This window comes from Cyprinus carpio, chromosome B9 (genome assembly GCF_018340385.1).
Source record: "Cyprinus carpio isolate SPL01 chromosome B9, ASM1834038v1, whole genome shotgun sequence".
In the NCBI taxonomy this organism is placed as follows: Eukaryota; Metazoa; Chordata; class Actinopteri; order Cypriniformes; family Cyprinidae; genus Cyprinus; species Cyprinus carpio.
Window position 1 is genome coordinate 21,971,973 of NC_056605.1, and position 24,644 is coordinate 21,996,616.

The 24,644-nt window shown below is 36.7% G+C and overlaps 2 protein-coding genes across 3 annotated transcripts; one reads left to right on the top strand and one right to left on the bottom strand.

The window, feature by feature from the left end:
- Position 1: 1 nt before the first annotated feature.
- grtp1b (growth hormone regulated TBC protein 1b) lies at positions 2-3,712 on the bottom strand. The gene is made up of 8 exons (XM_019110470.2): positions 3,485-3,712; positions 3,035-3,186; positions 2,773-2,931; positions 2,548-2,672; positions 2,174-2,270; positions 1,378-1,550; positions 1,015-1,200; positions 2-924 (listed from the first exon to the last, which is right to left on the bottom strand). The coding sequence occupies exons 1-8, from the start codon at positions 3,559-3,561 to the stop codon at positions 838-840; spliced, it is 1,056 nt and encodes a 351-aa protein (XP_018966015.1). The 5' UTR covers positions 3,562-3,712; the 3' UTR covers positions 2-837.
- Positions 3,713-4,696: 984 nt separating this feature from the next.
- LOC109096809 (mediator of RNA polymerase II transcription subunit 14-like) lies at positions 4,697-24,151 on the top strand. 2 transcript variants are annotated; one of them, XM_042731581.1, is made up of 30 exons: positions 4,697-5,104; positions 5,616-5,642; positions 6,005-6,110; positions 6,194-6,367; positions 6,455-6,584; positions 6,711-6,839; positions 7,672-7,779; positions 8,008-8,140; positions 8,223-8,373; positions 8,818-8,929; positions 11,194-11,319; positions 11,401-11,479; positions 11,555-11,714; positions 11,797-11,991; positions 12,223-12,357; positions 12,451-12,527; positions 13,267-13,427; positions 13,513-13,659; positions 14,033-14,124; positions 14,230-14,382; positions 14,568-14,837; positions 15,135-15,351; positions 19,393-19,518; positions 20,568-20,750; positions 21,497-21,723; positions 21,835-22,014; positions 22,264-22,371; positions 22,844-22,969; positions 23,195-23,384; positions 23,509-24,151. In XM_042731581.1, the coding sequence occupies exons 1-30, from the start codon at positions 4,935-4,937 to the stop codon at positions 23,580-23,582; spliced, it is 4,266 nt and encodes a 1,421-aa protein (XP_042587515.1). In that variant the 5' UTR covers positions 4,697-4,934; the 3' UTR covers positions 23,583-24,151. The 2 variants fall into 2 exon arrangements, with proteins under 2 accessions (XP_042587515.1, XP_042587516.1); XM_042731582.1 differs by lacking the exon at positions 19,393-19,518.
- The last annotated feature ends 493 nt before the right edge of the window (positions 24,152-24,644 follow it).

The window sequence follows — 24,644 nt, forward strand, 5'->3', positions numbered from 1 at the left end:
GTTTGCTTGTTAAACATCTTTATTTAGTTAAAACATTTAGTTATAACACAAAACTGATTGCCATTAGTAAAAAAAGAAAAAAGTTAATTCCTCTTAGATTGTTGACTCAAAAATGAAAATTCTAAAGATCTACCAGTAGGTGCCAGTAAATATCAGTAGGCTAAAGATCATACAGGTTTGGAACGGCATGCCTCCAGTAAATGCTAAAAAATTTTTTGGGTGAACTACTGTTCAAAGGGTTGGGGTCAGTAAAATCTTTTAAAAAATGAATACTTGTATTCAGCAAGGACACATTAAATTGATCAAAAGTCACATTTAAGACGTTTCAAAAGCATTCAGTAAACGCTTGATTTTCCTTTAATCAAACAATATTTAGCATGGTATCCATGAAAGATTAATATTAAACAACACCAAATCTGCAAATTAGAATGATTTCTAAAGGCTCGTGTGACACTGAAGACTGGAGTAATGGCTGCTAAAAATTCAGCTTTTGCCATCACAGGAATAAATTGCATCTCTAAACTTTTCTATATAAATAGAAAACATTATTTTAAATTATAAATGATACTTTACAATGTTACTGTTCTGCTGTATTTTTGATCAAATAAATGCAGGCTTGGTAATCATAAGAGACGTCTTTCAAATAAATAAATCTTACTGACCCCAAACTTTTGAAAGGTATTGTATCCCTTTCATTATGTTTAAAAAAAAAAAAAATCATATAAAAGCTTAACATACCATAAAGTTTTTCCACACAGTAAGTAATAGATTCTCATCTCACATGCTGAACATGCAGAACTGTATGTCTATGTTCACCATTTAGTGTAAAGGAGGGTTTTATGCAGAAGTAATGCGATTCCTACACATCTTCCTGAGTTTAGTAATTGTTGCTGTAGAGAGACCTCCAGGCTCCATAAAGATTTTCTGGAGGGAGATGACAAACAAACACATCATTATAAAGAGGTCTGTAAGTATTAGCTTAGTTAGTGAATAAACAGCATCCACAGAATTTACCTGCATGAATGTATGGCAGTCCTCTACGAACTCCCCGTGACTGATCTGTTTGAAGCGTTCGCAGATTTCGGAGAGACTCTGTGCCTGTGAGATGAGGTTCTGATTGTGACCAATCAGCGTCAAAGCCACTCGGAATAGGATCTTGGATCCCTCGTAAAACAGGCAGTCCCATATTCTCAGCACTGTCTGAGAAAAACACACGGCTACCAATCTTTACATTCAGTATTGGCATTACAAACTCTACTTATGCTACATAAAACCGACTAGTGATTTCATAAGATTTTAAAATTGTATGAATTCAGTGACTGCAAAGCTAACCACTGAATTCTTTTCATAAAGTACAACCTTTGACTTCATCCTCACCTCTACAGGAAGTATGTCAACATACAGGCAGATGAACCAGCGTGAGACCACCAGGGTCCACATTACATTGTGACTATTCATGACCTGCCAGACAGCAGGAACCTTCATCCTGACAAGCTCTCCAAGCACCTCTTGATCCACTTGAAGCCCCAGCATTGTTGATGTGTAATAGTCTAGATAAAATAATAATAAAAAAAAACCTTTGTGGAACATGATACAGAATGGAATTATGATGAATTCATAATTTCTGAGTATTTATAACTTATTTTAGATGTATGTGGTGGGGTGATTTGAGCACTTCAAAACTATCATTAACTTTGCAGAGCATTTATTACATTAACATTACAGTTAACAAATATGAAATTACTGTGTTAAAAGAATGGTTTACCCCAAAATTAAAATTCTTCATGTACTCCCCAAGTTATTTCAAACCTGTATGACCATTGGTGACCATTGACTTCCCCAATATGGACACATATTGAGATAATTCTCAAATATTTTGTTTTATCTTCCAGGAGAAAAGAAGCCATAATGATTTGGTGACATGAGGGTGAGTAAATGATGACAGAATATAAATTTTGGCGGCAAGCTTAAATTACCTACAGCACTAGCCTAAAAAAATGGCTAAACATCTGGCTATTGGTTAACATTATTTTCCCCGCCCACAAGGTCTAGATGATGTCATCTGAAACAGAAAGTTGTTTCAGGTTGTGGAACAATTTATTACATTTTGATTAATAGAATGATTAATCTATGCAGTCCTGGTTAGATACAATAGTGGGTAAAAGTGACCGACCTGGTAAGATCTTGCCAAGTAAAGCATCCATTAACCAGAAAGACTTCTCTTCATCTTTGGTGATGATGAGGAGGTATCCAGCAATAAAGTTCATTCCCTAAAAAGGCAACAAGGGATACATTTCAGCCGCCTACTGATTTGAATGCAGACGGGTACAACAGGTTCAGTCATTATATTGACAGGGTAAACAACACAAAATTAAAGCAGTTTAAAGTGTCTTTACTTCCTCACTCGTTATAATTGACTATTCTCTGGTATATACACAACAATAGTTTTAGATTCTCATCTACAGTAGGAACTTCAATACATCCTGGATTCAAGTGACACTTTAGTGGCCATGTGTGTAAAAGGGCATGTGTACACGACAGTAGTACCTGACAGTAACCAACATCCTTATTGTGGTGTCCATAGGCCAGAAGTACATTAAACAGGGCTTTTTGTAAACATGGCTGGGAGGAGGCACGGAACTGAATGTTGTCAGGAAAGGTTCTGTGCATATCTGGAAAAAAAATATTTTGTTTCCCATATTTCCTATTAAATCTTATTTGAAATCATGCTTTAAAATAAAACATGGTTTCATGACTGGAGAAATAACTTACCAGCACGTATAACCTCTTCTATTTTAGGGTCATGCTCAGCCTTTAATAGAGAATGATAGTAGCCAGGATTTCTGTCCAGCTGGTCCTGGGCTCCACTAGCTGCCATCCAGATCTGAGTGCGATGTTCACATGGAACCCCTTTCCTCACATATCGCTTCACTGCAAACCCAAATGACAGCTTTAAAAAGTGAAAAAATTCTTTATCCTTTATGTGTTGATTCAATAAAATAAAAGAATAAAATAAATTAACTAAATTGCCTACCTTTTATATTTTTCTCAATTTTTACAGTGTCTTGCAAAAGTTTCGACCACTTCTTTGACCTTCTAGTGACAACAGCTAAATGCTTGGACATAAAGTCCTCATAGGATTCGTAGTTGAAATCTTCCGCTCTCTCAAATCCATATTGGTCTACCCTAGAAACACATTTAAACACTTGTTTTAATGACTTGTGGGAATACTGTTAAAGAACAATAACAGAAACTTTATTAGAAATACCATAACATTATGAAGCTAAAACGAGTTCATTATTATATTTTTACATTACATTACATGTCTTTTACCTGTTTAAGTGTTCAGTATATTGACACTGACGCAAACATCACCTGACGCGCAGGTGCATCTCGTGGCGACCCTTCCACTATCCATAATATAGTGATTTGTATTTTATAAGTAACATCATTTCATCATAGTAATGTAAAGTCAGGTTCATACCTCTGGCAGTCGTTGCTGTCTGAACTGGCGGAATCATTAAAGTGATTCTCCATGTAGAGTTTATTCGTGTCTTCCATCGGTCTCTAACTGAGCTGAGCTGAGCTGTTTATATAAACTCCTCCCCTACACTGAAACCTGGCATATGCACAGGTTCTTCATTTTTACCTTGCGTATTACCTGTTTGATTTTATAGTGTGTAGTTATGTTATGTCTATTATTTTAACTCGACGTTTTAGGCATTTGAAATTATTATTTTTTGAGTATTAAAATGAAAATTTAGGTCATATAATTTATGCAGTTCACTTGATCTACTGTAAACTTCCCAGCATGTGATTGGATGGTTGGAAAGCAACGAAAATACAAAAGCCAAGCCTATTAGGGATATTATATTATTAATTATATTATATGATTATATTATAATTATATTACAGGCTATGATTATATTAGTTTTTAAACTACTTATGTTATAACAATTTAAATAAATATTTAGACTCATACTATATATTTATTATAAATAATTTATTATTTATTTATTATTGAATTACACCAATATTTATCACTTTGTTTCACTTTTGACTACATTAACCAACCAATACTGATTAGATCTATAAATATAACTGCATGCAAAAATAGCCCAAACATAACATTTAAAATATTTGAATAAATGTGGTTTTGGTACATAACATTTTTTATTTTTTTTTGGCAAAGTATTTCATCTATATATATATATATATATATATATATATATATATATATATATATATATATATATATATATATATATATATATATATTCTCGATATGATATTTAGTTTTCAGAAGTCCTGTTCATAATGAATAGCTGTCGTCGTTTTATTTGTTTGTGAAAAATGATTGGCATACATTTCATAAAATGAACCAGTTTTTTTAAACTAGTTTTACTTTGTCATGCTTGATGTATTAAAACAAATTCCAAACCGGATATTCTGTCCGGTCGTTTATCTTGGCAAAATAAAGGTCTCATAGGCTTTCCTTTTTCAGCAACTACTGTCGCCTAAATGTTATTTGACTCCACATACAGACAAAAAGTTTTTTTTATTTATGTTTTAATTAAGTTAGTCTTCCGTGTTTATGTACTATGAAAGAAATAAAACGTGAATAAAAAGAATGTAATCCTTTTAAATCACGTTTTTGGCTTTCGGACTTTTATTTTAAATCATTTATCCAGCGCCATTTAGGGAAAGAAGAGTTTTGTTTCCTGCTTCAGCTCCAGTGGGTGATGGCGGGGCTCCATCTCTCCACATCTTACATGTTACACTCATTTCTTCTTTTCTCCATGGGTTGAAAGTGTTTCTGCCGCCTATAAACATTAGGACGAACGTTTGATAATATTCTTTCAAACTAGTTTGCAGTAAACGCGAGTGGTGAGGGTCGGATCCGTGGACGTACATCGCTCCCGTTGTATTTTAAGATGGCTCCAGTTCAGATCGGTTCGGACGGGCAGCTGGTCCCCGCCGGGGGTCCGAGCTCAGCCCCGCAGCCTCCTCCGGGAGCCCCGGCCACTCAAGGAGTCCGGCTGAGCCTCCTGATCGAGTTCCTGCTGCAGCGAACCTACCATGAGATCACTCTCCTGGCTGAGCTGTGAGTTCATTGGTCGGGCATGCTTACATCAAGTTAGATCTAGTTTAGCACTGGCCCATATGTTTTCTTTGGCAAATGTTTTAATTTGCAGATCATGTCAGCTCATTTATAAATCTTGATTTTATGTTGGTAGAGATTATATTGGGGTATATAAATCATGTGGGGATGTTGCTGCAACTCTTCATGACCCTTGTATGTCTTCTTACCATTCAGAACTTAAATCTAAAACAATTTAAAATTCAGCCAATATCAACCAATATTTTAACATGAAGCTAGTTTATGTGAATGGTCTGCTTATGGGGGATATAGTGGGTGGTCTTATGTTTTATCTATGGAACAAGTCTATTAATATCGAGTATGCTGTTATTGCAAAACAAGCATAAATAGAAATGTGCACACTTTCTTGTTCTGTTGCTTTTATGGATCTGTATTTTTATGTCTCTCAAGTTGTCTAGATGTAAAATGTGCTGTCATTTGATATTATTAAACCTTATCTTTATGATTTTCGCAGACTTCCTCGAAAAACAGACATGGAAAGGTAAGAAACTGTAATGGGGTTTCCACTTAGATTCTTAAAAACATGAATATAATATTGGTTACACCAAATTAATGTTTACTAATTTATTTACCTAGATAAAAAACTGAGTAAATGAATGAATGTGTGAATAAATCTAAAAAAAATCGCAATAGTGTTATTATTTATTTTCCAAATAATATTTTAGACATATTTATAACATTAGTTTTTTACAATATAAATTAGATCTAGTATTGATGACTTCTCAAGTTTTAGGTTGGGGGTCCCTCACAGGATTAGAGTGTCCTTGGCTTCTAAAAGACAGGAAACCTGAGATATAGATTATGCTTGAATATGAATGTAACTGATTATGTCCTCTCTTACAGGAAAATTGAAATTGTTCAGTTTGCCAGTCGGACACGGCAGCTCTTCGTGCGTCTGCTTGCTCTTGTGAAATGGGCAAGTAATGCTGGGAAGGTGGAGAAATGTGCGGTACGTGATTTTTTTCGCACTTCCAGTCTTCTAGTTATTTTCATTCTTGTTGAGGTAGTACTCATTCTTAGTTCTGATTGCAGATGATCTCATCGTTTCTGGATCAACAAGCATATTTATTTGTTGACACGGCCGATCGACTGGCATCACTGGCCAGGGACGCCTTGGTGCATGCACGGTTGCCTAGTTTTGCAATCCCTTTCGCCATTGATGTATTGACCACAGGGTCTTATCCGCGTCTGCCCACCTGCATCCGAGTGAGTAGACACACACAGCGTTCAAGAGCTTAAAGTGGATATTATAAATGAGAAATGAACAGCAATGTTGTTACTTTTTTTTTACAGGATAAAATTATTCCTCCTGACCCTATAAGCAAAGCAGAAAAGCAGACAACGCTAAACCAGCTCAATCAAATCCTGCGACACAGACTAGTCACCACTGACCTGCCACCACAGCTGGCCAACTTAACTGTGGGTAAGTGCCAAGCTCCACACATCTGCTGGCAAAGACGTATTCTGCCCTGTAATGAGTATGTTATATGTTTCCAAACATTTTATTCTATATTTTTGTTCTGATTATGAATGATCTTCCTTGTGTGAGCCAATGGGCGAGTAAAGTTTCGAGTTGAGGGGGAATTTGAAGCCACACTGACAGTGATGGGGGATGATCCTGAGATCCCTTGGAGACTTCTTAAACTAGAGATTCTAGTCGAAGACAAGGGAACTGGAGGTAAGATGTGTAATAATAAGACATAATAAATAAGATATGATGGAACCCATTTGCATGAACCCTTGTTTTTCCATACATTTGAATTAAATATATATAAAAAATAAAGAAAAAGTTTTAGAATTTTCATCATATGTTAAAGTAAAAAATCTTCAGTAATATAACTTTGTTGTGTTTTTTTGTTTGCCGGTTTTTGTTGTATTTGTTATACTTGTATTTTTTAAATTGTTTTTGCCATGAAAATTGCCTAAGATGCTGACATGGTGTTAAATAAATATATACTACTACTATAAAAAAAAAGAAGTTTTTTTATTTATTTATTTTTTTACATATTTTATTTGATCTACTGTTCAAAAGTTTGGGGATGATAAGATTTTTAAGAAGTTTTAAAAAGACTCTCTCTCTCCAAGACTAAAAAATGCATTTTTAGCAGTCAAATACTCCAGTCATCAGCGTCACATGATCCTTCAGAAATCATTCTAATATGCTGATTTGGTGCTTAGAATTTTTTTTATTATTATTAAAAGCTGTGCTGCTTAATATTGTTGTGGAAACTGTGATACTTTTTTTTTTCCTGGATGCTTTGATGAATAGAAAAAAAGAACAGAATTTATTTGACAAATCTTTTGTTACATTGTAAAAGTCTTTACTGTCACTTTTGATCATTTTAATGCACCCTTTCTAAATATTATTTCTTAAAAAAAACTGAACTTAACTTTTGAATGGGAGTGTATGTTTTTAATTTATATGCATACAAATATATTAATAGTTATTCATAAATAAATGTCTTAAATTACTATAATAAATAATAAATATTTCTCAATAATTTCTGTAGATGGACGGGCATTGGTCCACAGCATGCAGGTGCATTATATCCACGAGCTGGTGCAGTCCCGACTGTTTGGAGATGACAAGCCTCTTCAGGACATGTACAACTGCCTCCGTATCCTTTCAGATCAAGACTAAGTTTGGATTCTTTGTTTTTAGTAGAACATTTTATAGGTTGCTCAATTAACAGCCCCAATTAAAGCTTTTGTTTTACCAGCCCATATATTTTCCATACTTTTATAAGAATAGTCAACAAAACTATGTAGTGGAAATTTTGTTTTTCATAGAGATGCAGTGACAGAAAGTGTTCAATCAAAACCGTTTCCTTAATGATTGGTATCAGATTCGTTTTGCCTATCACTACAGCTGGAGGTGTTGCACTCCCAGACTCTGATGTTGATCAGAGAGCGGTGGGGTGATCTAGTGCAGGTCGAGCGCTACATCCCTGCCAAGTGCCTCACGTTGTCTGTCTGGAAGTAGGTTTCAAAATTGGCCAATTTGCTGCAGAGGTTTAATTTTTCTCTTTAGGTTTTGCATCTCATGATTCTTGCCTTGCAGTCAACAGGTTCTGGGTAGAAAGACTGGCACTGCACCTGTGCACAAGGTCACCATCAGAATTGATGAGACTGATGGATCCAAGCCATTACAGATCTCCCATGAGCCTCCACTCCCTGCCTGTGATTCCAGATTAATGGAAAGAGCCATGAGGGTGAGTATCATTGGTTAATATAATCTCTGTATTAATAGTTAACGATGATCACTGTATGGGCTTTTCTTTGATGATAATATACAAGAACATTCAAAAGTTTGGGGTCTGTGGGAAATGAATACAATAATTAATTAATATAATAAAAATTATTTTTTTAAATAAATGTTGTTCTTTTTAACTTTTCATTCTTATTTATTTAAAACGTATTACAGTTTCTACCAAAATATTAAGCAGTATAACTGTATCAACATTGATGATAATAAGAAATGTTTCTTGAGCACAGAATCAGCACTGAAGACTGGAGTAATGGCTTCTCAATAAGTAAAGCTTCTTTCAACAACATAAAAAAAAAAAAAAATCTTGCCAACCCCAAATTTTGAATGGTAGTTTATAATAACTGAGAATAAATGAAAGTTTATGTCTGTTTGTGGGGTGTTCTTTCAGATCGATCATCTCTCAGTTGAAAAGCTTTTGATCGATAGTGTACATGCGCGCTCACATCAGAAGCTGCAAGAACTCAAAGCCATCCTAAAAAGTAGCAACCCTAGTGATAACTGTAAGTATTTTACACCACAATGATCTTGACCATCCTTGTGCTGCTTGCTCTGTGTGTGTGTGTGTGCATATGTGTGTGTGTGTGTGTTTTAATAGAAGGAATATAATGATATGCTGTTCTTGGTTACCAAATTGATTTACAATAATTAAGCAATAAATTACGAGAGGGTGCGTTATATATTTAAAAATGGTCCATTTTCATGCTGTTATTATTGATACTGTAAATAAAATCTATTCAGGGCTCCAAACAAAAAAATCGAGTAAGGAGCCATTGGCTCCTATAAGAAAAAAACTTACGAGCCAAATAATTTTTTTAGGTGCCACAGAATAAACGTGTTTTATTTATTTTATGATTATTATTATTTATTTATTTACATTTTACCATTTCAATCATACTGTCATGTGTTTATGTCTCATCTTTTCTTGACTTTATCAGCATTTTAATCCATCTCGTAGATGACCTGGGAACTAAGGTTCACTTAAAGTGGGAACTAAATGTCTTTTCCAGCTTGAAATCTACAGTCAGAAAGAATTGTTCATTACACAAGAGTCTGGACCAGTATCATGGAGCATAAGCATCACTTGGCCACTGAGTGTAGCTTGGGCTCCTCCTCAGTGCATCCTGGAAATGTTGTCATACACTCTTAAAAATAAAGGTGCTTCACGAAGACATAGAAGAACCTTTTTTGTATAAATGGTTTCATAAAGAACCTTTGACATCTGAAGAACCTTTCTGTTTCACAAAAGATTCTTTGTGGAGAAAGATGGTTCTCCAGATTATAAAGAAAGAGATGGTTCTTTAAATAGCCTTTGACTGAATGGTTCTTTGTGGAACCAAAAATGGTTCTGTGAAGAACCTTTTAAGCACCTTTATTTTTTTTTAGCTGACTGATGAGTTTATTGACACAGAATGGTTATTCTGAGGTAAACGTATATTACGTTGCAATGTTTACAAGCTTTACACATTTTCCGCAGTTTAAAACACTGAATGAGCTTTTACACGAGACATTACTGTAAGTTGTACTGTAGGATCTCTTATAAAAATAGCCTACATTTTGATGTTAATTCATGTTCATTATGTACTATATTAGTAAAGAGAAAGATTAAATGGGTTCACTTGCCCTTGAACTGAGGCGCTAAAGCGGACCGCGCCTGCCCCATTAAGGAGCGCCAAAAACTGCATTGTTTGAATTTCGTTATGAATTCGGAATAATTTTTAAAGCTGGTAACGTTACTTTTTATTAAAAAGTTACAAAGCACATAGCTTTTTGCGATTACTGGACGGGCAGTTGCACTTCAAATAATGAAGTTCACGCATTAAAAGAACACAGACCAAGATCTTGTTTAGAAGAAGCCATATTAGTAATTATTATAAACGAGAATTGTTAACGATATCGCCAATATCCACACAGCTGACAGCTTTACCTGTTCTAGTTTGTTCAAGTTGTGCACGAAATAGACGCTGTATTTTCTGCACTTTCCCTTCTTCCGTCTCCGTCATGTCTCTCTCGCTGCACAGCGGAGCTGCGTTTATCAGACTGTGTGCGTCAGCACTGATGTGCGGCAGAGAAGAGGACTGTCTGAAACTCTCTTTTTCCACTAAAACTTTGATGCGCATCCTCTGTTTAATACGTGAACATAACAAACAGATTTGATCGCAAAACAAAATAGGAAAAAAAAAGCATTACATTCAAATGTTTAAGTTATAACGTAAATATATACCCACATAGCATTAACACAGGGCTGATTCTGGCTGAAATGCGTCTCTGTCGGTTCAGTCTCGGCATCGGTGAGAAGATAATGGGCCAGAGCCACGCCGACTTCTACAAAACACTTCTGGCTCTGACAGACGGCTTTTTCCCCTATGGGCCGATCTCTGCTGAAAGCTGTTGTACACGCAGGTCCACACTCGGTGTAGTTGTGTGTATTAACCTTCGGCCCGAGTTCATTTTTATCACAGACGGGGCGCTGCTAGAATGAAGCAAATCATCCGCCTGAGAAAACTTTTTTAGCGGTTAAATCCTGAGGAGCTTTCGGCGGGTAGTCGCCAGTGGCGACCTCAGCAAAAACGTCACTCGCAAATTAATATTTATGGTCGCAAATGCGACTGTTTTAGTCGCAGTTTGGAGCCCTGCTATTATATTTTCTGTTTTAATATTCTTTATTTTTTTTAAATCATTATTCAAAATAGAAAAAATCAAAAGTAAAAATCAATTATTTATTTCATATGCATTAAAAGATTGATTTTGTGTGTTTATTTTTCAGCCTTCATAGAGACTGCACTGCCCACACTAGTCATACCAATCCTGGAGCCCTGCGGCCGATCCGAGTGCCTCCACATATTTGTCGATTTGCATTCAGGAATGTTTCAGCCAATGCTCTATGGAGTTGGTAAGTCACACATCCATTGGATGCACATCAGAATATTTGAACAGATCAACTACTTAACTTGCCTTGCTTATCTAATTCCAGATCAGTCAATGTTAGACGACATTGAGAAGAATATTAACGATGATATGAAGCGCATCGTCACGTGGATACAGCAGCTAAAGTAAGCAGTCAAGCTACCTGTTCTTGGTGCGTTTCATGTTGCGACAGTGATGATGATATATTATGTTTTAAACAGATTCTGGTTGGGCGAGCAGAGATGTCGACAGTCTGTGAAACATCTTCCCACACTGTGCACAGACACTCTCCACCTATCTAACTTAACCACGCATCCTGTGGGCAACCTGTCAAAACATCGCCTTTTCATCAAACTCACTCGCCTCCCACAATACTATATTGTAAATACTTTAATGTATTTATCTCACAGATAAAGGCTTTTGTGTACACATTAAACATTTAATTAACTCTCGTCTTTCTCAGGTGGTCGAGATGTTTGATGTGTCCAACAATCTGACAGAGCTCCAGTATAAGTACTACTTCCTGTCTGTGAGTCAGATTGAGAGTGAGGATGGGCTGCCTTCTGCTCTGCTGCTTCAGCAGTTTAAGCCCAACCTGGAGGAGCTTGTGCAGGACATTTCGTCTGGACGAGTGGCTCGTCCTGGGTCCAAGAGAAAGGTGGGATACTCAGTGGAATATACTGAAGTGAAGGTTTAACATTTGTTACCACTTTGTGTTGTATTTAAAAAGGGTTTCTAAATGCCTGTTATTGATATTATTGTGAACAATTTTTAATTAATTTTTTTTTTTTAAATGTAAGTTTTTAATTGAAATGTCTGACGAAAACATATTTTCTTTTGTGGCTTTTATTATTGTATATACTGAAGTCTTGTTTTGGTCACTCCATAGTTGTCAGGAGAGCAAAGTGCCATTGAACCGAAGAAACCCAAGAGGTCAGGAGAGATGTGTGCCTTCAATAAGGAGCTGGCACACTTGGTAGCCATGTGTGACACCAACATGCCCCTCATCGGATTACGCTGTGAGGTACTGCATATCCATTAGATGGTGAAAGCAGTGCTTTATTATCTGAAGCTATTAGTTGTAAATGTCACATTTTGTGTTTACTGTGTTTCGCAGTTGTCCAATATGGATATTCATCACCAAGGGGTACAGGTCGAAGGAGACGGCTGTAGCCACGCCATACGTATTCTGAAGTAAGATTTATCTCTGGTTGCCAGTACAAGCGTCTCTGAAGTTAATAAACCAGACCGGCACATATGATAGATGCATATCTGCTTAATACTTTTATTCAGCAAGGATGCATTTAAAGGGATAGTTCATCCCAAGCTATGAGAATACTTTTTGTGTGCAGAGAAAACAAAAATAATGACTTTTCAACAATTCGTCTCCTCTGCTTCACAATTTAGTTTCACATATGTAAACAACGTATACATGATTGTATAAAAATGTTTCGGTATAAAAAAAAAATTTTGTTCAAAAAAATAAAAAAAATAATTTTGGGTGAACTATCCCTTTAATTGATAAAGAAAGATGTTTATGATGTTACAAAAGATTTCCATTTCAAATAAATGCTTGTTCTTTGAAACTTTCTATTCATTATAGAATCTGTCTGTTTTAAATGTTGATAATAATACGAAATGTTTATTGAGCATCAAATATTAGAATATAATTATTAGAATGATTTCTGAAGGATCATGTGACACTGAAGATACTGAAAATTCAGCTTTGTCTTCAGAGGGATAAATTATATTTTAAAATATTAAAGTGGATATATTAATATACAAAATATGTCACAATATTGCTGTTTGCTGTTTTTAAAATCAAATGAATGCAGTCTTGGGGAGGATGAGACCTCTTTCAAAAACATTAAAAACACCTTACTGACTTAAACTTTTGGCCATACTAGTTTACTAACTGGTTTTCTTCTCTCAGAGTTCCACCTTGTAAGGGAGTGAGTGAGGAAACGAGAAAAGCTCTAGAGCGCTCCCTGCTGGACTGTACGTTCAGACTACAGGGCCGGAATAATCGCACCTGGGTGGCAGAATTGGTTTTCTCCGGTTGTCCACTCAACAGCACAGCCAACAAAGAACAAGGTAAAGACAGTTAATTATCTTCTAACAGCTTTCAAAACAATAATGTGTGCGTCTCTTACAATATTTTCTGTCTGTTTCAATTCAGCTTTTACGCGGCATGTCTACCTGACTTATGAGAATCCCCTTTCGGAGCCGGTGGGTGGCAGGAAGGTGGTGGAGATGTTCTTGAACGACTGGAACAGCATTAGTCAGCTTTATGAATGTGTGCTGGAGTTCTCACGTGCTTTACCTGGTAGGTACCTCTGTCCTAACTAGGGAAATCACATCTCTTTCATTTTAATTTGAGTTTTAATTGTTGACCAGCTATGATTTGTATTCCTTTGATGCCATAGTACGTTCAAGCTATTAAATTATTGCATACATTTTAAATTCCTTCACAGAAATACATTCTATTTTACAATATATTTAAATAGAATTTTTCTTATTTTAATATTTTACAATATTGTTGTTTTACACTTTTTATCAAATAAATGCAGACTTGTATGCATAAGAGATTACTTTCATAAACCTTTGAATGTTAGTATAAGTATGAGAAAATACTTGATTTGTGAATGGTTTGAAGAACTTGAATTGCTTGTAATTAAGTAATTATCTCTGTTTTCCAGAAATGCCCTCCTATTTGAGCCTTTTCTCAGAGATACGGCTGTACAATTATCGGAAGCTGGTTCTGTGTTATGGCAGCACCAAAGGCAGCTCGGTAAAAACCTTCTCATCTTGTTAAAATGCAGATGTTAAAGGTCCTTAATCCCTTTATTTAGTGATTTAGTTTCATTTACTACAAGTTGAATCCTGTTTCTTTCAGGTGACGATACAGTGGAACTCTGCATCTCAACGTTACCATCTGGCCCTGGGGACTGTGGGGCCCAATTCAGGCTGTAGCAACTGTCACAACATAATTCTCCACCAGCTTCAAGAGATGTTCAACAAGACACCCAATGTAGTACAACTTCTACAGGTATCTAGAGCCTTGACACTACTAAACATACTTCATTTGCTTACTAGAATTCAAGCGGTTACTGGTTTATGAACTGTAAACTGTATTTTTTATTATTAGTACTTGTATTAAATATCTACCGGCATAGATATTGATAAAGCATTAGTAGATGCTGGAAGTATTCTCACATACTTGTCTGTTCTCAGGTCCTCTCAGATACTCAAGCTCCTCTAAATGCCATCAACAAGCTACCCACAGTGCCTATGCTGGGCCTCACCCAAAGGACCAATACAGCGTACCAGTGCTTCTCCATCCTGCCTCAGTCACCCACACACATCCGTCTGGCCTTCCGCAACATGTACTGCATTGACATCTACTGCCGTAGCAGAGGTGTGGTGGCCATCCGTGACGGGGCCTATAGTCTTTTTGACAACACCAAGATTGTTGAAGGTTTCTACCCTGCCCCAGGACTAAAGGTGGGTGGAGCAAAAATATTCCAAAAAAAAAAATTTGTATAATTCTGACATCATTTACTCACTCCCTTGTCTTTCCAAACTTGTATGATTTTTTTCTTCTTCTGTGGAACATAAAAGAGAATAATATAAAAAAAGTTGAACTTTAAAATATCTTCTTTAATGTTCCACAGAAGAAAGTAAGGTTTGGAACAACTTGAGGGTGAGTAAATGGTATCAGAAATGTATTTTTGTTTGGACTGTTCCTTTAACTGTTGTTGTGGGTGGGTGTGATTGTCACTTTTCAATGATTTTCCACAGACGTTCTTGAACATGTTTGTGGATAGTAACCAAGACGCCCGCAGACGCTCGGTCAATGAAGACGACAACCCTCCCTCCCCGATAAGCATGGACGACACCTTCATGCCCCACACCCAGACGCAGCCTCCAGGCAGAGGGGTTTATCCACCCCTCACATCGCCCCCCAACCCGTACCACGTGCCTCCCTCACCGTCCATGATAACAACACAGTCTCCAGGTATATAAATATGTGTCTCTATCATGTCAAATGCTGTCCAGGGTTCCCACGCTTCTTGAAAGTACTTGAAAGTACTTGAATTTCAGACATATGGATTTAAGGCCTGGAAAGTACTTGAAAACTAACATAGGTCCTTGAAAGTGCTTAAATTAAATTTGAAATCAGTTTTGTTTATGCTGATATTTTTAAAATTGTCCGATATGTGCTTCTGTCAAAAACAGAACAAAACACGGGGGGTTATCTGTTTGATAACTGACACGATCGCGCGCAGCAGCGCAAAGTTGATTCTGTGTTTGCTTGATCTAATATAAATATATATTTTTTTAAAATGTTGTTGATTTAAGTAGCAAATGAGAATAGCTAAAATCAATGCATATATTTTGAGACAAATGTCTTCTTTATGATTTTTGATTATGATAATTAAAGCAACGCTTTTTAAATGAAAGAATATGTAAATGTAGGTATTTGGGGTAAAAAGCGCCCCCGCTGTAGCGTGATTAACATGATAATTAATAGACTGCTGACTTTTCCATTTGTTGACATGATATGGTTAGATTCAGATGCTAAATACCATATTATGTTGGGTGTCCTTCTTGGAGATAATCACCATGTTTTAGAATGAACCATCATATTTAAAACATGATATTTATAATGTTTAAGCGCCGCGCGCTTCACATGGATGTTTATATATCTATAGCGCGTGGGTTACCCGCGGGTCGGGTTGGGGCGGGTAAAGAAATTGTAACTTTATTTGCGGGGCGTGTTGGGGCGGGTCATTAAAAACAAAACAACAACAACAAAAAACATATTGTAGTGTTGGCCGATATGGTAATTTTTCAAATCAGATCAGATCGACGATACACAATATTATCGTGCATGGGTGGAGCAAGAGAGAGACTCTTTGGTCTTGTCATAGCATAACTATTTGGTGTTTTAAACCGCGCAGGTGCCCGAGAGAGAGCCGGAATCACCAATAATCAAAAAAAATAAAAAAAATAAAAATTAAAAAAAAACATTTCCTTTCAAACATACTGATAAACTAACGTTAAATATAAAAATACTGTATTTAAAACGGCTAGTTCATATGTAGTCGGACACAACCATAACACCCGTCCTTCCTGAGACAAATTTGCTGCATCTGCGCACGGAAGTTATCAGTCTAAATGTTCTGCAAAGTCAGTCAACGGTGAAAATCAATAGTAGATTTCATTTAAAGTCCAACAGTTTAACACTAATATTGGACATAAATAAACACGTTAAATATAAAGTAGGATATTCAAAACAGGTAAGTTCATATATTTGAAGGTAGTGTTGAATTGAACTGATGCATCAGTCATACAACGCTCCGGACCGCACGCCTCATGACGAGCTCGACGCACCGCCACAGAAACAAGAATGAGATGCATACTATAACTGTGGCATTAAACTCAGTTAGTGAGGGCTCGTTTAAAATATTACACATATATAGGCCGTTCAGATTACTTGTTAAAGTGCAATGAAAAACCTTATATCTGCAGACGATGTACGACGTCTGTTTGTGGATAGAGACTTCACCGGCTACATGCGCTAATCCTCGCGCGCGTGTGTGTGTGTGTGAGAAATGCGGTGCTGAAGTGAAATAGCTGGGCAGTTTGATAGCTGAATCATAATAGGCTGCCTCTGCGGGTCGGGTTGGGGCGGGTAAGGAAATTTTACTTTATTTGCGGGGATGGGTTGGGGCGGGCCAAATAATTCATAAAAGCGGGACCCACGGGTTGGAAAAAACCCCGACCCGCGCATCAGTATTGGGCGTGCTCGCATAGAGTTAGTGAAGGGAGACGTAAAAGACTGGACATCGCGTTGGTTTCATATGGATTACTTTATTACTTAATATTTGTTGTCGATAAGACTTGCTTAGTTTAAAAGTAGACATGTCAAGATTTCTATAGAAATATCTCTCATATCTCTTTGTAGAGTATTTGTAAAGTTTCAGTTTATTTTAATAACGTATTTCTAAATGAAGATCACGCAGACAAAGGCTGCAGACAGCGCACTCTGTTTGTTTTCTTTATTTTATAAATGCCCAAAGTTTTCTTATTATGTGTGTATACAAATAAAAGTAGACCCTTTACAGATTCTATTGATGTATTGCTCTTACCTGTACGATCAAAACTGAAAGTGTAATTTAAGTTATTTTCGGCGATATGCCACAAAACGCCTATATGCGACTGAACAAAAAATAATTTATATTTTTCAAAATGTGCAGCAAATAGTACAAACTCTGCTAAAGTGAATGTTTTGAAAAAGTATTAACTTAAACATTATTAAAAACAAAAACAAAAACAAAAAACATTATTTTAGCTTAAGGTAGGCTATTGTATCTATGGTCCTCTGTGGGCCTCTTCCCCCGTGTTGGTTAAAAGGCCCCTCTTGCCACCTCATACATTTATAGGATTTTTAAACACAACAAATAACTTGAATTGTTTATTTTCACACAAAATCAGTTGCTCCGTTAATAGTCAATACAAACATATTTTTGTATTTATTATTTTGTATTATTTTGAAATATAACATATTTTAGGCGCAGTGAATAGCAACAGTTTTTCTTAAGGTGTGCCTTTAGCCCCGTTGTAGCCTACCTCCCGCGTTCCTGCAATGTGTGTCCTGCTCCCATATATGGCATATAATTTTCTCACATCAGTGAGCCGCTATCAATATGCGGGGTATTTAAATAGGCAAATCTCGCGGTAGCGGGGGTTTTACCCTAACCGGAGATTTGCGTCCCGCGGGAACCCAATCCCAAAGTCTAGCTCATTAACCTATGGAAAAGCAGTGCTAATTAGGCTATCAGTCTCAATGCCGGGAAAGTGCAAATTCAATGGGATTTACAATAAAAAGAGATTTACAAAATAATTTTAAATAAATGTTATCACAACATTTAGCAGCTTTTTATTAATTAAAATTGAGACATTCTTAATTTAAAAAACTCTTAAATTTTGTACAAGAACTACAGCAAAAACCAGTGTAATGCATTTTTTATCAATATTTCAGAAACTGCATTTGAATATTAGCAGTATTGAATTTACTTGGGGGGAAGTCGTGGCCTAATGGTCAGAGTGTTGGACTTGCAACCCAAGGGTTGTGAGTTCGAGTCTCGGGCCGGCAGGAATTGTCGGTGGGGGGAGTAAATGTACAGTTCTCTATCCACCTCAATACCACGACTGAGGTGTCCTTGAGCAAGGCACCGAACCCCCAACTGCTCCCCGGGCGCCGCAGCAGCATAAATGATACCCACTGCTCCGGTGTGTGTGTTCACGGTGCGTGTGTGCACTTTGGATGGGTTAAAAGCAGAGCATGAATTCTGAGTATGGGTCACCATACTTGGCTGTATGTCACGTCACGTCGTCACTTTTAATGGATTTCAAGTCCTTTAAACACGACTGTCTTATTTTTTGATGTAAGTACATAGTAGTTAAGGCCACTTAATATAAAGTGGGACCAAATTTATAAAACCTACACATTCAAAATATCATTATTACTCTTACATTTATTTATGTAAATATTAAGTCTAAGTGAAATGGTAAGTACAGTAAGGACTTTCATGATGTTATGTGCTGGGGTTATGAATTTCAAAGGTGCTTGATTTAATAAAATGGTACTTTAAAAAGTTCTTGAAAGTCCTTGAATCTGGTGTTCATGAAAGAGTGGGAACCCTGGCTGTCATATTGCTGCCTGTGCCGTCCTGGTCATGCCACTGAGGAGTCAGGGAAACCAAAGGAAAGGAAACATTCTCATTGGTGTTCCACTCATTGCAAAAGCGTCCCACCAGCTCTTCCTGTCTGTTGGTATGCATGCTTTTATCAGTCAGTTGGTGTTTGATGACACCATCACCATGCAACCTCATGAAGAAGCATGCTGACAGTTGTCCACCCATCTCCATTTGGGGTCTGCAGCTCCTGTCCCGCTTTGGCTGCAGCGTGTGTGAAAGTGAGCGTGCAGGAACGGGAGCGACATGCTCTTGTCAGATGTTGATGAGGCTACTGATTGGTTAATTGTGTGCAGGGAACATCCACGCAGCCAATTCCCCTAGCGGAGCTCTGCGGGCCCCTTCTCCCTTTGGGCCCACCCCTTCTCCTTCCTCTCTGGGCATTTCTATGGGGCAGACCTCCAACTTTGCTAGCCCTCATGGTAAGTGCACGGGAGACCTGGATCCAGGGCTTTGTTGATTGGCTTTCCTTTTTACCTCTGTGGTCCAGGGCTTTCAATCTCTGATGGGCTGGTAAAAAAGACATCTGATTTGTTGCTAACGATCGACTTTGCGCATGGTGGATGTACTCTCAAAGCTTAAATGAGCACTTGCTTGATACTTCTTGTATTATTTCTCGATTCTTTGTTTCTTTGACTGGTGGGACTGGGAAAACAAAATTTCGGAATCATATGCATTATTATATGCAAGAAAAAAACTAAGTAAAACTTGGTACTGGGATTTATCCTGATATTTTATTTTATTTTTTGTGTTTGTAAAATTTTATTTGACAATTTTGGGGTCTGTAAGAGGTCTCTTATGCTCACCGAGGCTGCATTTATTTGTTCAAAGATATAGTAAAAACAGTAATATTGTAAAATATTATTTCATTTAAAATATCTGTTTGCTATTTTAATATTGTTAAGATGTAATTTATTCCTCTGGTGGCAATTACTCCAGACTTCAGTGTCTCATGATCATTCAGAAATCCTGCTGTTTTTGCTCAAGAAAGAAAAGTTAAAACCATTAATTTTTTTTTTTAGGCTTCTCTGATGAAGAGAGCTCAAAAAAACAACATTAATTTGAAATGTTTTTGTAACATAATTGTCTTTACAACTATTAATTTCTTTGAAAAATAATCTTATTGACCCCAAACTTTTTGTATAGTATTGTCAATTATCTCACATTAGTCACAGTATGTCATGATTCAGAACATTTTCATGCTTCAAAATATCTTAATTGATGTGCAGTTGAAATCATGTGAAAGTGAATCAGCGTCATTGGTTTAAATCTCTTTGCCTTGTTTTAATCATACAATATCATCATTGTTGGTTGTTGTTGAAGCAGCTCTGACTTTGCAGTAGGGATATGTGTGTTTTTGGTGGGTTGTATCGAGTACTGTTACTGCCATGGACTAAAAACTGTGTACATCGATGGAAACTGGCACTCCTCGAGAGAGTTACCAAACAAATGTCTTTGATTTGTATTGCAGGAACTCTTGACCCCAGTTCACCATACACGATGGTGTCCGCCAGCCCAAGGGTCGGACCATGGCCAGGTTCTCCGCAGGTCTCTGGACCCTCCCCAGGGGCCCGAATCCCTGGCATGTCACCAGGAAACCCTTCTTTGCACTCACCTATTCCAGATCCATCCCACTCCCCTCGAGCTGGTACCAGTAAGTTCAGAGAGTCTAAAGACAGATCCATGTTATCAGAACATATTAAAGTCATTTGCTTATTATTTTATAAATATACATATTATCCCACTTTACAGCAATGAGAATTGTTTTATTGTTATTATTAAATTGCAATCAGTTAGTTTTTCTGCTTAATTGTCTTTATTGCAATGCAAAATACCTTGATGGGGTTTTGCATTGGATTGCATTGATTTTGGGGTTAAATAGTACCTGGACATTTTCTTGACACTTTCTGTGCAATTAACCTGATAATTACATAGTTTTGATGTACACTACTGGTCAAAAATTAGATTTTTAAAGATATTTAAAAATATTTATACCTGTGATGGCAAGGCAGAATATTCAGCAGCCATTACTCCATCAGTGTCACATCCTTTAGAAATCTTCTAATATACTGATTTGGTGTTCAAGAATTTTTTTTTCTTATCATATTGAAAGCAGTTGTGCTGCTTAATATATTTGTGTAAACCATGATAAATGTTTAGGATTTGAGATTAATAGAAAGTGGGGAAAAAAAGCATTTATTTGAAACTGAAATCTTTTTTAAGATTGTCTTTACTGTCACTTTTGATCAGTTTAATGTATCCTTGTTTAGTAAAACTACACATTTCTTAAAGAAAAAGTAGTGTAAATGAGAGAATTTAATAATATTTCCATTTCACATTACTACATTAAGCAGTAATTGAATTTGTTCAGTCAGTCACTGTGTGTGTTTGTGTGTGTAGGTTCACAGGCAATGCCCCCACCCCGTAAACTGCCACAGCGGTCCTGGGCCGCTTCTATTCCCACCATCCTCACCCACAGCAAACTACACGTTCTGCTTCTGCCGTCTCCCATGCCATGCCCAGTGCCAGGGCTAGCGGGCAGCTACCTGTGCTCACCTCTGGAGCGCTTCCTGGGCTCTGTCATCATGAGGCGGCACCTGCAGAGAATCATACAGTTAGAACCCAATGTGAGTCAGAAACGGTTAACGACTTAGAACCACATCATTCAACCAATCAGACTGATATGATTCTGCTTACACACTGTATTTGCATCACTCTCGATTGCCTTCCCTTCACAGCTCACTATTGTGAACTCCAACGAGCCAGGCGTTATCATGTTTAAGACAGAAGTGCTTAAATGTAGAGTGGCTCTCAACCCCAAAACCTACCAGACTCTGCAGCTGAAAGTCACACCAGAAAACACTGGACCCTGGTCGCAGGAGGAGCTGCAGGTCCTGGAGAAGTTCTTTGAGACCAGGGTAGGAAATGAACTTTTGAAGAGAATTGTAATGTGTATTTTAAAACACTGGCCTAATGTCATGATTAGGGACTACTTGTTTAAAACTAGTTTGAAAATGCTTATCCTTGCTATTCTGCTTAGTGCAATTAGCTATGCATTTTTTTTCTTTAAAGCAAATCAGTTCACTCAGTGGCCTTCTTGGCAATGCATCAAGTCGGTATTGTGCAGTTATACAAGTGCAAGTCATTTTCTTTTACTTAAACCATAGGTTGCAGGACCACCCTTTAAATACAACACACTAAATGCCTTTACAAAGCTGTTGGGAGCTCCAACCAACATACTCAGAGACTGTGTTCGCATCATGAAACTGGAGTTGGTAAGCATTCATGTTTATTTTTGCCCTTGTGCAAGCATACACTATGTTTCAAAATTTTGGGGTCATTTAGATTTTTAATGAATACTTTTATTTAGTAAGGATATGTTAATATGGTCAAAAGGGACATCAAGGTTTTCAAATAAATGCTATTCTTTTGACCTTTTTTAATAATAATATAAAAAAAATATCAATCAATAAATCAGCATATTAAAATGATTTCTAAAGTTTTATGTAGCTCTAAAAACTGGAAAATTTGCTCCTGAAAATTTAAAGCTTTAAGCAAAAACCTGGTGTTGCCATTACAGGAATAAAATGCATAAATATACCAGAAAACAAGTATTTAAATTGTAATAATATTTAACTATTACATTGGTTAGCATATGAGATATCTTTCCAAAAAAAAAAAAAAAAAAAAAACTTTTGAGCAATATTTTACATTTGGAAACTCACCGGCCCATCATTTTTCCTCCAGTTCCCAGACCAAGCGGCCCAGCTGAATTGGAATGTGCAGTTCTGTCTGACCATCCCACCCAGCGCTCCTCCCATTGCCCCACCAGGAACCATTGCTGTGGTGCTTAAGACCAAGATGCTCTTCTTTGTAAGTGCTTCAGTCACTCCTTTCTGGTTTTGCAATGTCCCCTTTTACCATACAACCAATTCCTAATGGATAAAATACGATCTCACCATACATAACCATGTACTGAATTCTGATTATTACACTAATATTCCAGCCATTGTACACCCAGCAACTTGTATTTGATCTCTGGTTCAAGTTTACTAGGATTCCTACCGTGTATTAACTTGAAGTGATGCTCTTTTACAGCTCCAGCTGACCCAGAGGCTACCGGTACCCCAGGAGCCCATCAGCATCATAGTGCCTATTGTGTACGACATGGCCACTGGACTGACCCAGCAGGCTGATATCCCCCGCCAGCACAGCTCCTCGGGAGCCGCGGCCCTGATGGTCAGCTCCATCCTCAGGAGGTTCAATGAGCACCATCCACCACGACAAGGTTCACACATCTGTTTTGTTTAATGTGAATTTTTAAATTGGAATGGAAAAAAGTATATAATATTAACATGTATGTATTTCAATATTAATGCTAGCCTTTTTTGTTTATTTATTTTTTTTAACAGGAGAGTGCACTATATTTGCAGCGGTTCATGAGCTCATGGCTAATCTCACGCTGAACCCTGGTGCAAGGCCATAACTTGTTGTCTCTTAGGAAACTTCTCCAGACGATCAGTAAATAACTCAAGGGAAATTCAGGTTTTCTGCTACAGCCGATGGACTGATGTATCATATTGTCATGAAAGGGAGCAGAAATATGATGGAACTTTTTTTATTGTATTATGAAGCATGTAAATTAAAATTTGTGGCAAGTTTTTCTTCTTTTTTTTAATTGCGGAAATGATTGTGATAGAAAGATTTTTTTTCCAGATGCACTTCTTAAGGAAATGATTGTGATAGAAAAATGTTTAACTACAGCTGTATTTTTTTATTTGAAACTTTGCAGAAAAATTCTTGTCTTTTTTGTAATACAAGATCTCAATACTGTGCAAGTGTTGAAGTTTTCTTTATCAGCACACTATTTAAATGTTTTTTTTTTTCCTTTGATTGCATTACTTTGATTTCTTGGGATACCTGTCACTTTAAATATGAGTGACAAACCTTCTAAATAAGCAGTGTTTTATTGTCATTCATTTGAATCATGGAAAAGGTCTAAGATTTTTCTTGTCTGTGTTTATTACTATTTAATAAACATTGAAAATAGCTACATCCTTTCATTCATAACTCCTTGTTTGGTTGATTAAGTGAAAATAAATATATTTAAAGAACAAAATGAGAGCAGTTATCCTTCTCTATGTCTGGCATTTAAAGACTAACTATTGTATATTATAAGTTGGTATGGGTACGTTTTTAGAACAATAAGTAATCATATTTAAAATATATTTATAAATTGTTTTGTCTCTTAAGACAATGTTGGTCAAACACAAACTCCACCCACTGAGTGGAGAATTTTACAAGCTAATAATAACTAATTTATCGAATGCATCACACTGATCTATAACAGAGAACTTGCAAATAGATCAGTGATGCATCATCTTTCAGGTGGCGTATGGAGCCCCAAAATGACAATTATGAGGCGCATGCAAACTTTGCCTTATTGTTACGTTAAAAAGTATACGTGATTAAATCGATTCATTTCTAAATTAAGATAATCGCCTGATAACCGCATTTCGCTTCAGATAGCCTCATCTTAACGAATGTG

Excerpts from the sequence above, each read along its gene's own strand:
- grtp1b (XM_019110470.2), bottom strand. The coding sequence starts at position 3,561 with ATGGAAGACACGAATAAACTCTACATGGAGAATCACTTTAATGATTCC. Across the intron at positions 3,187-3,484 it reads GACAGCAACGACTGCCAGAG|GGTAGACCAATATGGATTTG; the intron begins GTATGAACCTGA and ends ATGTGTTTCTAG. Across the intron at positions 2,271-2,547 it reads AGGATGTTGGTTACTGTCAG|GGAATGAACTTTATTGCTGG; the intron begins GTACTACTGTCG and ends TTGCCTTTTTAG.
- LOC109096809 (XM_042731581.1), top strand. The coding sequence starts at position 4,935 with ATGGCTCCAGTTCAGATCGGTTCGGACGGGCAGCTGGTCCCCGCCGGG. Across the intron at positions 11,715-11,796 it reads GCCTCCCACAATACTATATT|GTGGTCGAGATGTTTGATGT; the intron begins GTAAATACTTTA and ends CGTCTTTCTCAG. Across the intron at positions 22,015-22,263 it reads AGAAGTTCTTTGAGACCAGG|GTTGCAGGACCACCCTTTAA; the intron begins GTAGGAAATGAA and ends CTTAAACCATAG.